This window comes from Mobula hypostoma, chromosome 2 (assembly GCF_963921235.1).
Source record: "Mobula hypostoma chromosome 2, sMobHyp1.1, whole genome shotgun sequence".
Classification (NCBI taxonomy): domain Eukaryota; kingdom Metazoa; phylum Chordata; class Chondrichthyes; order Myliobatiformes; family Myliobatidae; genus Mobula; species Mobula hypostoma.
The window spans coordinates 193,492,534-193,506,661 of NC_086098.1; the positions used below are offsets into that span (position 1 = coordinate 193,492,534).

General features: G+C 41.7%; 1 protein-coding gene across 2 annotated transcripts in view; it reads right to left on the reverse strand.

Annotated features, from left to right (window-relative positions):
- Nucleotides 1-10,491: 10,491 nt before the first annotated feature.
- ccm2l (CCM2 like scaffold protein) overlaps nucleotides 10,492-14,128 on the reverse strand; it is an 83,173-nt gene continuing 79,536 nt past the window's right edge. For both annotated transcript variants that reach the window (XM_063041331.1, XM_063041330.1), the window contains one exon: nucleotides 10,492-12,231. In XM_063041331.1, the coding sequence (XP_062897401.1) occupies nucleotides 11,969-12,231 (263 nt within the window). In that variant the 3' untranslated portion in view covers nucleotides 10,492-11,968. The remainder of the gene's footprint in view (nucleotides 12,232-14,128) is intronic.

Here is a 14,128-nt window from a genome sequence, read left to right on the forward strand (position 1 = left end):
ACAAATTGATGGCCAAAGTGTAAGGCAGAACACAAATTCTATTTGTATAGATTAGTAGTGATAACAGAATATTGAGCTTGTCAATCTGGCAAATACAAAACCTCTGGCTCTCTGACTGTTCTTTCCATCAAATTACATATTAATGACTTGACAGTGAATCCTATTTTACAATCTGATTTTTTTAAAGCAGTTTGCCCACTGTAAGCCTAACAGCCTCCTGCAGCTACCTTCATTGCACTGGTCCTAATCACTATTTCTCAATGTGTTCCATCCTACAACATGCTCTCTTCTGTATCAGTATTTCTGATTTGCCTTCTTTATAGCACAGGTGAGCATTTCCCTCTATCGTGATGTCCTGTTGCTGATTTAACCCTTCATCACCCCACAACCACAATCCTTGCCCTCAACTTTCATCCTACCAGGCCTCATATTCAATCACACTTCAATCCTGCCTGAGCAGCACAGTGCCACTTAAATCCCTTTATTTTGGAGATTCAAATGGGAATGTTCCTGGTCCCTTCCTCGTCACTAACACTCCATCTACATCCGAGGGAGGTGAGACACAGGGTTTTGGATCTGAAATGTTAATTCACAGATGCTGCCTGACTTAACTTTGCCAGGATTTTCAGTTCTTATTCCATATTTTAAAAAAAATAGTTCTTACACCTCCTATCTACTCTCCTAAAGATGAAAAATAAAAGAATTGTTTTCAGAATTGTTGAGTCTAACAGATGTCAGGTGTTAATTGAAAGATCAGGTGCTGTTCCTGAGACTTACTTTGAACTTGGTTGAAATAGTGAATAGTGGCGAGGTCAAGGATGTCAGAGCAGAAGTGGAATTATAATTCATTGAACTAAAATAATTTCTCTTAGAGAAGTAGAGATTTTTACAGGAAGCAGGGTTGAGACTTCAGAGACTGTGCAATCCTCTCATGTACATTACTCAGATGGGCATCAATTCACTTGAAAGTTTGGAGTCTCTATTTCAAATATGATACACGTTTTTGTGGTGAATCGAATCTTCAAGATTCTAATGATACCAATTGTATTTTTAGCAACATGATTTGGTGGAGAAATTCTGACTTTCCTTCAAAGAACCAATAATTTTTGCTTTGGGTATATGCAGATTAGTCAGCCTCTGTGTGCTCCACCTATTGAGTCAAGAGCTCAAGTAATATTCAGTGGCATTTAAAGCCCAAGGATAAATGAATTAGCTAATTTGATCACCATTAATCATTTTCAAGTCTGTCAAAAATTAATTGTAGCATTAAAATTTTATGGCAGAACTAAATATTGAAGACTATCGTGCAAAGTTGTCACAAATTGCAGGGTGAGGCACTATTACATACAATTTTGCATGTACATTTGGTGTCTATAAAAATGCACATTATATCAAAAAAGTGTAAAGGTAGTAATTTGACACTCCAAACATCTCAACCAGTGTCAAAAATTTACAAGCAGCTGTCAATCAGCAGGGTTTCCTCACTGGTAGTAATTAACTTTAAGATCTCCTATATATAGCTGCTGGGGGCTTAAAATGAAACAGGCCTAATTAAATATAGATGCATCTCAGCATTCTTCAACTTACTGTGTCTCTGCTCACACTTAAACGGTAAGATTCAGGTACAAGAACAGAATATTACTATTCTTGAATGTTAGGCCGGAGCCTTGACTGCAGATCAGTCGGCTTCAAAAAAAAACAGGAATTTATCACTTACTGAGGAACAATACATTAACCTAAGAATAAAAGCTTTTAAATGAGTCAGAATATCAAAAGCAAAATGGTATAGTGACATTACATATAGTATTTACTTAATCGTGTACTTTTTGAAGTGTGTTTGTTTTTTTAATTTTTAATTTAGAGATACAACATGGTAACAGGCCCAATGAGTCCATACTGCTCAGTTACACCATTGAGACCAATTGATCTACTAACCCTTACTTCTTTGGAATGTGGGAGGAAACCAGAGCACCTGGAGGAAATCCATCCGGACATGGGGAGAACATACAAACTCCATATGGACAGTGGCCGACTTGCAATTAGGTCCCTGGCGCTGTAATAGCGTTATATGAACCACTAAACAACCAAGTTGCAGTTGATGCAATGTGGAATATTTTGGTATAACACTTGCTATACCATTCTTCCACAACTAACACAAGAGTGGCAGAAATGAGAGTTGACCACTTAATCTACTGAGACTGCTCCAGCTGTTTCTATAAAAGTATGGCTGATCTTATGGCCCATCTACTTTGCCATTCATCTCTAAAACCTCAATTCCCTTAGTGAACAGCATTCTATTGATTTTAGACTTGAATTTATGAGTAATATGGATCCAAGCCCCAGACATAAAGAATTTCAAAGATTTACAACCCTTTGCAGAAAGAAATTTCTCCTCATGTCAGACCCATAGTTGACCTCTTACCCTAAAAGCATCTGCTCTAGTCTAGCCTCTTCAGCTGGAGGAAAAGGCTTGGTGCTGAGGAAAGGGAAGGTGGAGGACAAGTTCCGGTTCAGCATCGCAGGCACAGCCATCCCAACCATCACAGAAAAGCCAGTCAAGAGCTTAGGCAAAGTTTTTGACAGCTCTTTAAGGGACACAACATCCATTCAGGCAACCTGCACTGAGTTGGATGGCTGGCTGAAATCTGTGGACAAGTCTGGCCTACCTGGGAAGTTTAAAGCCTGGGTGTATCAGCATGGCATTCTTCCCAGAATCCTGTGGCCCCTCCTCGTCTATGCAGTTCCGATCTCGACAGTCGAAACCTTAGAGAGGAGGGTTAGCAACCACCTCAGGAGATGGCTGGGGCTGCCAAAGAGCCTGAGCAGCATCGCACTCTATGGACACCACAACAAACTGCAACTGCCATTCAAATCCTTGGAGGAAGAATTCAAGGTAGCAAGAGCCAGAGAAGTGCTACAGTATAGGGACTCAAGTGACCCGAAGGCGGCTAGAGCAGGGATCCGCGTGAGGACAGGCAGGAAGTGAAGGGCAGAGGAAGCTGTTCAGGAGGCAGAGGCGAGGCTGCGTCACAGGAGGCTAGTGGGAGTGGTCACACAAGGCCGAGCTGGGCTAGGATCCTTCCCAACTCCCCAAATGGACACCAGAGGGAAGGAAAGGCGTCGTCTCGTTCAGGAGGAGGTGAGGGCAGTAGTGGAGGAGGTGAGAGCCTGCAAGGCGGTGGGAATGAAGCAACAGGGAGCTTGGACAAGATGGGAGAATGCGGTTGAGAGGAAAGTGACCTGGGCTGATCTTTGGAAAGTCGAACCACACCGCATCCAATTTCTCATCCAGGCAGTGTACGATGTGCTTCCAAGCCCATCAAACCTGCACACATGGGGCAAGGCAGAGTCATCTGCGTGCCCACTGTGCTCCAAGCGAGGAACCCTGGAGCACATCCTCAGCGGCTGTGCAAGGGCACTTGGTGAGGGACGGTACAGGTGGAGGCATGATCAGGTTCTGAAGACCATCGCTGAAGCCGTCAGTGCAGGAGTTGAGTGGGCGAAGCGGTCCCGACCCTCCAAGCAGACCATTGCCTTTGTCAGAGCTGGGGAGCAGCCAATACCTGCCAAAAGAACATCTGCAGGCATTCTGACCTCCACAAGGGACTGGCAGCTGTTGGTGGACCTCAAAGGGCAGCTGAAGTTCCCCAACCATATCACAGCCACCACCCTGCGACCAGACATTGTCCTAGTGTCTGAGTCTACTAAGCAAGTGGTGCTGCTGGAGCTGACAGTCCCATGGGAAGATAGCTTGGAGGAGGCCTTTGAAAGGAAGCTCTCCAAGTACGCAGGACTGGTCAGCAACTGTCAGCAGGCTGGATGGAGAGCGAGGTGTCTCCCAGTGGAGGTTGGTTGTAGGGGATTCATAGCCCGTTCTTTAGTTAGAGCCTTCAGCATTTTGGGCATCGAGGGAGAGAGGAAGAGGAGAGCCATCCGCAGTACCATTGATGCGGCAGAGAGGGCCTCAAGATGGCTGTGGCTCAGAAGAGGGGAGCCATGGAGTCATAAGTAGTTAGCCATCTGGACACAAGCTGGGGTCTGATCACCTGGAGGAGGTTGTATGATGTTGAAAGACCCGAAACACCCAATGATTCCAGGAACATCACTGAAGATGTGTCCAGAAGCATCAATAGATGTACGTACACAGTCCTTCTGCATATTCTTCTAAATTCCAATGGGTGCAGGCCAATATTCCTCAATCATCTTTCATCAGTAAGCCCCCTCATCTCAGACATCAAATTAAGGAATCTATACAGTATTTAATTATTTAATATGGCAAAACTTTCCATTACAATTAGAGATTACAATTATTTTCATTCTTTCTTGTCTGTAAATACATTAAGCTCATTTTGGTAGATCTCGCAACAACACACTGCATTAAAATACAGGAATCAGAATCAGATTTAATATCATAGCATACGGTGTGAAATTTGTACCGTATGCTGTTTTGCTGCAGCAGTACATTGTAATACATAATGATAAACTGTAAATTCGAATAAGAAATATATATATTAATTAAATTCAATAAGTAGTGCAAAAAGAAAGTTAATAAAAGAAACAAACTTATTGCGGTAGCATGGATTAATTGTCCATTCAGAAATCTGATAGCAGAGGGGAAAAAGCTGCTCCTAAAATATTGAGTGTGTATCTTCAGGCTCCTGTACCTCTTCCTTGATGGTAGGAATGAGCAGAGGCAGATGACAGATGCTACCCTTTTGAGGCATCGCCTTTTGAAGGTGTCCTTGATGCTTGGTAATCTACTGCCCATGATGGAGCTGGCTCAGGTTACAACTTTCTGCAGCTTTTTCTGATCCTGTGCAATGGCCACAAGATAACAGATGTTGATACAACCAGTTAGAATGCCCTGTATGGTACATCTGTAGAAATTTGCGAATCTTTGGTGACATACCAAGTCTCCTCAAACCCCAAATGAAATATAGCCACTGTCACCACACACAAAGTGCTGGAGGAACTCGGCAGGTCAGGTAGCATCTATGGAATAAAATACAGTTGACGTTTCAGGCTGAAGCCCTTTGGCAGGGCATTGTCAAGTCTTCTCTGTGATTGCATCAATATATTGGGCCCAAGATAGATCTTCAGAGATGTGACATCCAGGAACTTGAAATTGCTCACCCTTTCTGCTGCTGATTCCTCAATGAGGACAGGGTTGTGTTCCCTCAGCTTCCTCTTCCTGAAGTCCAAATCAATTCCTTTGTCTTACTGACAATGAGTGCAAGGTTGTTCTTTTAACACCACTCAACCAGCTGATCTATCTCACTCCTGTACGCCTCCTCATCACCATCTGAAATTCTGCCAATGATAATTGTGTCATTGGCAACACATTCATGGCTGTAGGGAGAATAGAGCAGTAGGATAAGCACGCATCCATATCCCACTAGCATGCGCCAGTGTTGATTATCAGCGAGGAGGTGATGTTATTTCTGATCTGCACTGACTGTGGTCTCCCAAACAGGAAGTCAAGGATCCAGTTTCAGAGGGAAGTACAGAGGCCCAGGCTCTGGAGCTTGTTGATTAGTATTGAGGGTATGATGGCGTTGAATGCTAAGCTGCAATTAATAAACAGCAGCCTGATGTAGGTATTGCTGTTTTCCAGGTGATCCAAGGCCGAGTAGAGAGCCAGTGAGATTGCATCTGCTGTGGACCTATTGTGGCGATTGGCAAACTGCAGTGGGTCCAGGTCCTTGCAGAGGCAGGAGTTGATTCAAGTTATGTCCACCCTCGCAAAGCACTTCATCACAGTGGGTGTGAGTGCCACTGGGTGATAGTGAGGCAGCTGTCTCTGCTCTTCTGGTATGATTGTGGCCCTTTTGAAGCATGCAGGAACTTCCAACTACAACAATGAGATACTGAAAACCTATCACATACACCATCAGGGCCTGGTGCTTAGGAGGGTTCACTTTCATGAAAGATGTTCTGACATCGGCCTCTGAGACAGAGATTACAGGATCAGCAGAATCTGCAGGGACTTGCATAGATGAACTTTTATTCTCCCTTTGATGGCATGAATAAAAGGCATTTAGCTCATCTGGGAGTGAAGCATCACAACCCTTCATGATGTTAGGTTTTGATTGATACAAAGTAATGGCCTGCAAACCCTGACAGAGCTGCTGTGCATCGGATTCCACCTGTGTCTTCAATTGGAATTGTTTACTCGCTTTTAAGATAGCCCTCTCTAGGTTGTACTTGGACTTGTTTTATATATCTGGATCACCAGTCTTGAATGAAGTAGATCTAGCCCTCAGCAGATGACGAATCTTCTGGTTCCTCCGAGGAATTCGGTTTGGGTATATCTAGTGTGTTCTTGAAGGCACATTCTCATCCACACAGGCCTTGATGAATTGGGTGACAGCTATGACATATTCATTCAGATCCAAGGATGAATCCCTTTATATTGGCAGGTCCACCAACTCAAACCACTCCTGTATGTGTTTAAGTGTGCTGGCTTCTCTGTTTCTGCTGATGAAATGTTAGTGGCAATAGCTCAGTGACTTCTTCAAGCTGGCCTAGCTGAAAACCCCAGCAATCCTAAGGATGGCATCTGAGTACACTGTTTTGTGACTGCTGATCACGGTTCTCTGCTCCTTCAGTGCCTGCCTGACATTGGCCTGAGGTGATGTTGGTACATTGCTACCAGGATGATGGCCGAGAACTCCCATGGCAAATAAAATGGACCGCCTGATTTTGCGGGTTGGGTGAACAGGACTGAGACGGACCATCACATTTGTGCACCACAGTGAGTTGATCATGAAACATTACTTACCCTCCACTACCTTGGCGCATTGATGATATTTGGTGTCCTGAATGTAAGAAAAACTGAGGAGGTTCCAGGTTAAGACTTTCATCTGTACTGAGTTAACTAATCTCAGCTAATGTTCAGATAGAAGTAATCTGTCAGTCTCAGTCCAGTTCCTGATCACTGTCTCTGGTTGAAAACTTATTGTAAAAAAAAATAGCATTAATTATATGTAATACCCTGGTCCACATCTTTACTGTAATGCTGTAGGTATTTAATTTAGCAGCTCAGTAAGAGCAGTTTGTTCTGCTTTCAGCTTGCTTGGGTTATTGATGAAGATAAGGGATGATGTGGAATGTGTGCCATCCAGTTTGTGGGAGGTTTTCTTGGTGAGGGACAATAAGGTTGGTCTTGGGCCTGTGTTCGAGAGGAGATGAAGAGAGAAGACGCTGGGGAGAACCGGTCATAGCATACAATCCAGTGGGAGACCCGTATGTTCAAGATGGATTGTGAGCGACGTTCGGAAGGTAATGTGTGTGCTTTCACACTGACCGAGGGCCCAGCACGTGAGTGACAGGGAAGTTCAAGGTGAGCTCCAACATATGCACATTGGACCTTTTCTTTTTGTTTTTCTTTACTAATCCGTTAGATGGGGAAAGAATTCAAAGTTCTGAGATGCAACGGGACTTGGGAGTCCTCGTACAGGATTCCCTTAAAGTTAACCTCCAGGTTGAGTCGGTAGTGAAGAAGGCGAATGCAATGTTGGCATTCATTTCTAGAGGAATAGAGTATAGGAGCAGGGATGTGATGTTGAGGCTCTATAAGGCACTGGTGAAACCTCACTTGGAGTACTGTGGGCAGTTTTGGTCTCCTTATTTAAGAAAGGATGTGCTGACGTTGGAGAGGGTACAGAGAAGATTCACTAGAATGATTCCGGGAATGAGAAGGTTAACATATGAGGAACGTTTGTCCGCTCTTGGACTGTATTCCTTGGAGTTTAGAAGAATGAGGGGAGACCTCATAGAAACATTTCGAATGTTAAAAGGCATGGACAGAGTGGATGTGACAAAGTTGTTTCCCATGATGGGGGAGTCTAGTACGAGAGGGCATGACTTCAGGATTGAAGGGCGCCCTTTCAGAACAGAAATGCGAAAAAATTTTTTTAGTCAGAGGGTGGTGAATCTATGGAATTTGTTGCCACGGGCAGCAGTGGAGGCCAAGTCATTGGGTGTCTTTAAGGCAGAGATTGATAGGTATCTGAGTAGCCAGGGCATCAAAGGTTATGGTGAGAAGGCAGGGCAGTGGGACTAAATAGGATAAAATGGATCAGCTCATGATAAAATGGCGGAGCAGACTCGATGGGCTGAATGGCCTACTTCTGCTCCTTTGTCTTATGGTCTTAAGATTCATAAATATGATTCATAGCTAAGTTTCCTTTAATGGTATGCAGTGAGCTGTCTGTTATTTTGTGGCACTAATTTGAAACGGTAGCAAATTACACAGCATTCACACAAACCGATGCTTGGGGTGGGATGAGCCGTCTCAATCTCATGAATTTGGTGGTACTTGAGAGTGTCTTCTCTAGATTTACGCAGCCAAAGAAACAAGGGTGTTTCATTGTGGGGGCTCGTCTAGGATCAATTTCATTGGATACTGTGTGATTGCCTTGAGCATTGATCCAGTGGGTTGTGTGTTTAAGTCTGATGTTAAACTATTGTCCAGTAAAGTGATTATGATATGTGGTTATAGATGCAGGAGGGATTGAGTGCAGGTTTGATAAAATGGTGGGCAAAGTCTTTGTTCTAGTTTAGACTAGCACTGACGTAACAGCAATAGAACTTCCTGGTAGTATTGGGGGCCTGGGAGATGGGGGGCCATGGGTTGTTCATACTTTCCAGGAGGAGAGGAGCGTAGACGAGTGGATCAAATTGCAAACTGAGTCTCCCGTAGCTGGGGGCAGAGACTTCAAAGATATGTTGCCTTTGTTTCTGTGGAGCGTGGGGAAGCAGTGGTCTGATTTGAAATGTCTAATGACTCGCCCAGCGCGGAGTGAGAATTCTGAGTTAGCATCGGCCCTTAACTCTCTGGTGAATAAATGGCAAAGTGCATGGGGGAGGGGCAGGGATCCTAGTTACCGAAAGCTCAGAATGTTCTCAGGGGTGGGGATCCTAGTTACCGAAAGCTCAGAATGTTCTCAGAGGTGGAAGAGGAGTATGAGATTTGGGTTAAGTAGTCCTCTCAGATGCTGGATGAGTGCCAGTGCTCTGATGCCGTAAAAGACAGTGATTGTTTGAACGTTTGAAGGGGCCGGCTGCTGACCAGGGTGTTTCATATAAAACAGCCTTCCCATCTGTATGTACATTACTTACTCATGTTGGGATTGAGGTAAAATGAAGGATGATTCCTAAGGAATTGCACCCAAGCATCAATCAATATTATCAGGAGAGGAAGGAACAAGCTATAACCTCAGAACACATGAACATTCTACAATCATATAATCACATTGCAGGCTTTTGTCAGGCAGGAGATGAAAGAAAATGTTGTTTTACTGTAATCCCACACTCAACTCAAAGCAATTCTACAAGTACTCCTCTGCCTCCTTTGACCATACCTTCTTGGTCCTCACAATTGGTGCTGCGGTCTGTGTTCTGTGAATGTATTTTGTGGGAACGGAGAATTAAAATGTGTAATTTCTTTTCAAGGCAAGATCTGGCCAACATGCCATCCATGCTGAACCAAAATTCACTGTCGCCTGCTCCTAAATCAACAACACTACTCTATGCCCATTACAGAAATGAAAGAACAGTTATGTTGCATTTCCTGTGTTATTACACTACACAAGAATCAGTCATACAACATTGCACATAACTGTCTGTACAGCATTCTCTGTTCATTTCACTCTAAAGCTGACTTGCTTTCAATGTTAGCAGAACAATACAGTATCCATTTTTATTCACAGGAATCCTGGTGAAGAGTCTCGGCCCGAAACGTCGACTGGTAGTTCCTCTCCATAGTTGCTGCATTTTATGTCTGTTGCTCTGGTTTTCTGGCATCTGCAGAATCTCTTGTGTTAATCGTTTTTATTTACAAACACATTTGGTGCTTGTTTGTCACATTTTTAACATGAGGGGAAATTGGGTCGTGAAATAAATCATGATTGAGTCAGATAACCTATTAATTACAAGAAAACATCATGAATTACTTTTTGTTAACAATGATAATTGGTTATAAAATAGAACATTTAACTCAATTAATTAGTTAAAATTAGGGCCAATTTTACACCAAACAAGTACCTCATTATTTTCCTGTTATGTTTCCAAATCCCTCACTCACCATTAATGAGTCTTACCCATTCTAAACCTTTATTATCATGTCAAATTCTTAATACCACATCCTACCAATATTCCCAGAGCTAATTTGAGTTTAGCTAGATAGACTCCTCAAACAGAACAATCATATGCATGGTACTTCTTTTTTAAACACTTTGTACATTAATATCAGTTATTTTTAGAGTGGTATGCAATTGTGCTGATTTGCACCTTGAAGCTTCTGATTCAGAAATTTGATTAGAGTCTTTTAATTGCAATCATTACTTGTGTCAGGGATATAACTTCCAAACAAGTTATATGTGGAATTACATCAGACTCCTTGCAATGTTTTAGAAATATTGCCCAAGAAATTAGGTCACGTTGCACTGAGGTGTGCCTGCTATTGGACACTTTTCAAATGTGCTTTAATAGCTTGACCCACATAGTGGTTCCTACCTCGGCTTTAGACCAGCTGTATTGACATCTCCATCCATACATCGCTGAATCCCCACTGCCCCCCCAGCTCTGGAACCAAACTACAAATTAGTGATATCTCACTACTTTGGTCCCAACATGCAGCACATCAATTATCTTCAGACAAATGCTCCATAATAATGGTAAAGAACTCTAAAGAAAATACACTGAGCCAATGACTTGAGCAATGTTGAATTTTACTACAGTTGCCTCATGACCAGAGAATCATTGGTGTTGTGGGAAACATCTGTTAATAATGACTTCCCTAGCACAAATGAATTTCTAGCTCTCTGTGTCAATACTGATCAATAACATCCCCTACCAGAGACAAATATTGCCAGACCTGACCCTATATCTGCCAATGTTTTCAATCTCAGTCTTTCTCCTATTTTCTGTCTGATGGAAGGTTCTCACCTAACATATCTTTCCAAAATTCTGTTTGGCTCCCATTTCCTTTCTTGGGACAACTAGAGTACTTATTTTGACTTGTGCTGTATAAAATTTAAGAAATGTCATGTTGATGGAGCATTGTGCATCAAAGATGGAACATTTCTGAGGGACACTGGAAGACAAACAGGACAAAGAAGAAAGAGGAAACAAAATGAGAAAGGTTAAAAGTAAATCTAACAAAAAGAAAGAGGTAAAACCTTTTGACAGGAAGGTGGTCGTGGAGCAAGAAAGAGAGAAAAAAGAAATTAAGTTTGAAAGGGAATATATAGTAGAAATAAAGTAGGTTTATGGAATATACATAATTTGTTTATGATTTTACTTTCTCACCAGTGATTTCATCTATGTGCAAGAAAGATATTATTGCACTTACAGCATTATTATAAGCATTACAGCAAGGCTTTCAAAACAGATAATGCAATTAGTATTCATTCCATTATATTTTAACATGATAATAACTTCAATTATATGTATGCACTTTTAAAATAACATTTATTATTCGCTGTTTTGGATAGTTTTTTTCAGCTTCAAAGAATTCAGGAATCCAATTCAAATTATTTTTACATAATAATATTATAATTTTGTGGTTAGCAAAAAAAATCTGACTCTCATATAAACTTCAAAATGTCATGTGCTGTTTGTGCGAATGCTTACCTCAGATGTTTGAAATTAATCTGTACAAAATCTCAAGAATATATTGGCCTGTCTAGAGCGAGGTTTGGGTTATTATGATGATCAGGGGGTTAGATCATTTTAATATATGTATTAAACTTTAGTATAATAATGCCACTCAGCTGCATTTTCTAAAAATTGAAATATTACGACCTTTCTAAACATCTAGTAAATTTTAAACATTTACTGTAGCACAGTACATATTTTAATCAGAGTTGAAGACTAGTAGATTTTTACAGCTATTGTACTAAGTGACTGAAGTAAATTTATTAATTAGAAATGCTAAATAAAATGATAGACAACCATACATCCATCACAATAAATCATCTTCCACATCACATCCTAAAGCTTCAATGTCATGTGTGATATTTGAAATCATTTTTTCAAATCCATCTGATTCTTTAGGCACAGACCAACTGTCATAACTTCTGACAGCAGATGCTGATGTATTACTCATGCTTCGCTTAATTCGTCCAAAGCTGTCTGTCAGAATTCCTCTTCCATCATTAATTCCAATGCTTTCTAAAAAGCTCTCAAAGTAGGTGGCATCTTGATCAGGTATGAAGGCCCGCATACCTACATTAAGAGCAAGACACTTGTTAAATTACCGAAAATTCCCCTCGCAAGAACTGAAGAAGTTGCAAATGTATCAAACAACTATTTTCACCTCCCTTGAAAATATCAACTCTGAAAGACCATAAGATATAGGAACAGAAGTAGGCTATCTGGCCCATCAAGTCTGCTCCACCATACAGTAATGAGCTGATCCAGTTCTTCAATTCATCACCACTTCCCCTGCCTTCTCCCCATACCCTTTGATGCCCTGGCTAATCAAGAACCTATCTATCTCTGCCTTAAATGCACCCAGTAACTTGGCCTCCACAGCCACTCATGGCAGAAAATTCCACAGATTTACCACTCTCTGACTAAAGTAATTTTTCCGCATCTGTTCTAAATGGACGTCCTTCAATCCTGAAGTTATGCCCTCTTGTCCTAGACTCCTCTACCATGGGAATAACTTTGCCATATCTAATCTGTTCAGCTCTTTAAACATTCAGAATGTTTCTATGAGGTCCCCCCTCATTCTCCTGAACTCTGGGGATTACAGCCCAAGAGCTGCTAGACGTTCCTCATACGGTAACCCTTTCATTCCTGGAATCATTCTTGTGAATCTTCTCTGAACCCTCTCCAATGTCAGTATATCTTTTCTAAAATAAGGAGCCACAAGCTGCACACAATACTCTAAATGTGATCTCGTGAGTGCCTTATAGAGCCTCAACATCACATCCCTGCTTTTATATTCTATACCTCTAGTAATGAATGCCAACATTGCATTTGCTTTCCTCACTACTGACTCAACCTGGACAAGGTCTCCTAAGTTCCTTTGCATCTCTGTATTTTGAATTCTCTCCACATCTAAATGATAGTCTGACTGTTTATTTCTTCCACCAAAGTGCGTGACCATACACTTCCCACATTGTATTTCATTTGCCACGTCTTTGCCCATTCCCCTAAACTAACTCTGCAGGCTCTCTGTTTCCCCAACACTACCTGCTCCTCCACCTATCTTTGTATCATTGGCAAATTTAGCCAAAAATCCATTAATTCCATAGTCTAAATCATTGACATACATCGTAAAAAGCAGCAGTCCCAACACTGACCCCTGTGGTAACCGACAGCCAGCCAGAATACGATCCCTTTATTCCCACTCTGTTTTCTGCTGATCAGCCAATGCTCCACCCATGCTAGTAACTTCCCTGTAATTCCTTGGGCTCTTATCTTGTTAAGGAGCCTCATGTGTGGCACCTTGTCAAATGCCTTCTGAAAACCTAAGTACACCACATCTACTGCATCTCCTTTATCCACCCTGCTTGTAATTTCCTCAAAAAATTGCAGTAGGTTAGTCAGGCAGGATTTTCCTTTCAGGAAACCATGCTGGCTTTGCCTTATTTTATCATGTGCCTCCAGGTACTCCATAATCGCATCCCTAACAATCAATTCCAACAACTTCCCAACCACTGATGTCAGGCTAACAGGTCTATAGTTTCCTTTCTGCTGCCTCCCACCCTTCTTAAATAGTGAAGTAGCATTTGCAATTTTCCGGTCATCCGGTGCAATGCCAAAGTCTGTCAATTCTTGAAAGATCATTGTTAAAGTTAATGGGTTTGAATCTGAACTCTCAGTTGAAAACATTAACAGGAACTTAATGAAGTGAATTTAGCACATAAGGTGAAGAAGATGCCTTTGATTGGCAAACACTGAATTTGTTTATTAAATAGTCATTTCAATATTTAATACATTTTAAAAATAAAACTACTTGGCAGAATATGAATATATCTTTTGTATGGGAACATGGAGTCAGAGTCATAGGAACAAAGTCATCAGCACAGACACAGATCCTACTAGCTCATATAGTCTGTGCTGAACCTAGCTGACCCATACCAGTACCATAGCCCTCTATACCTCTTCCATC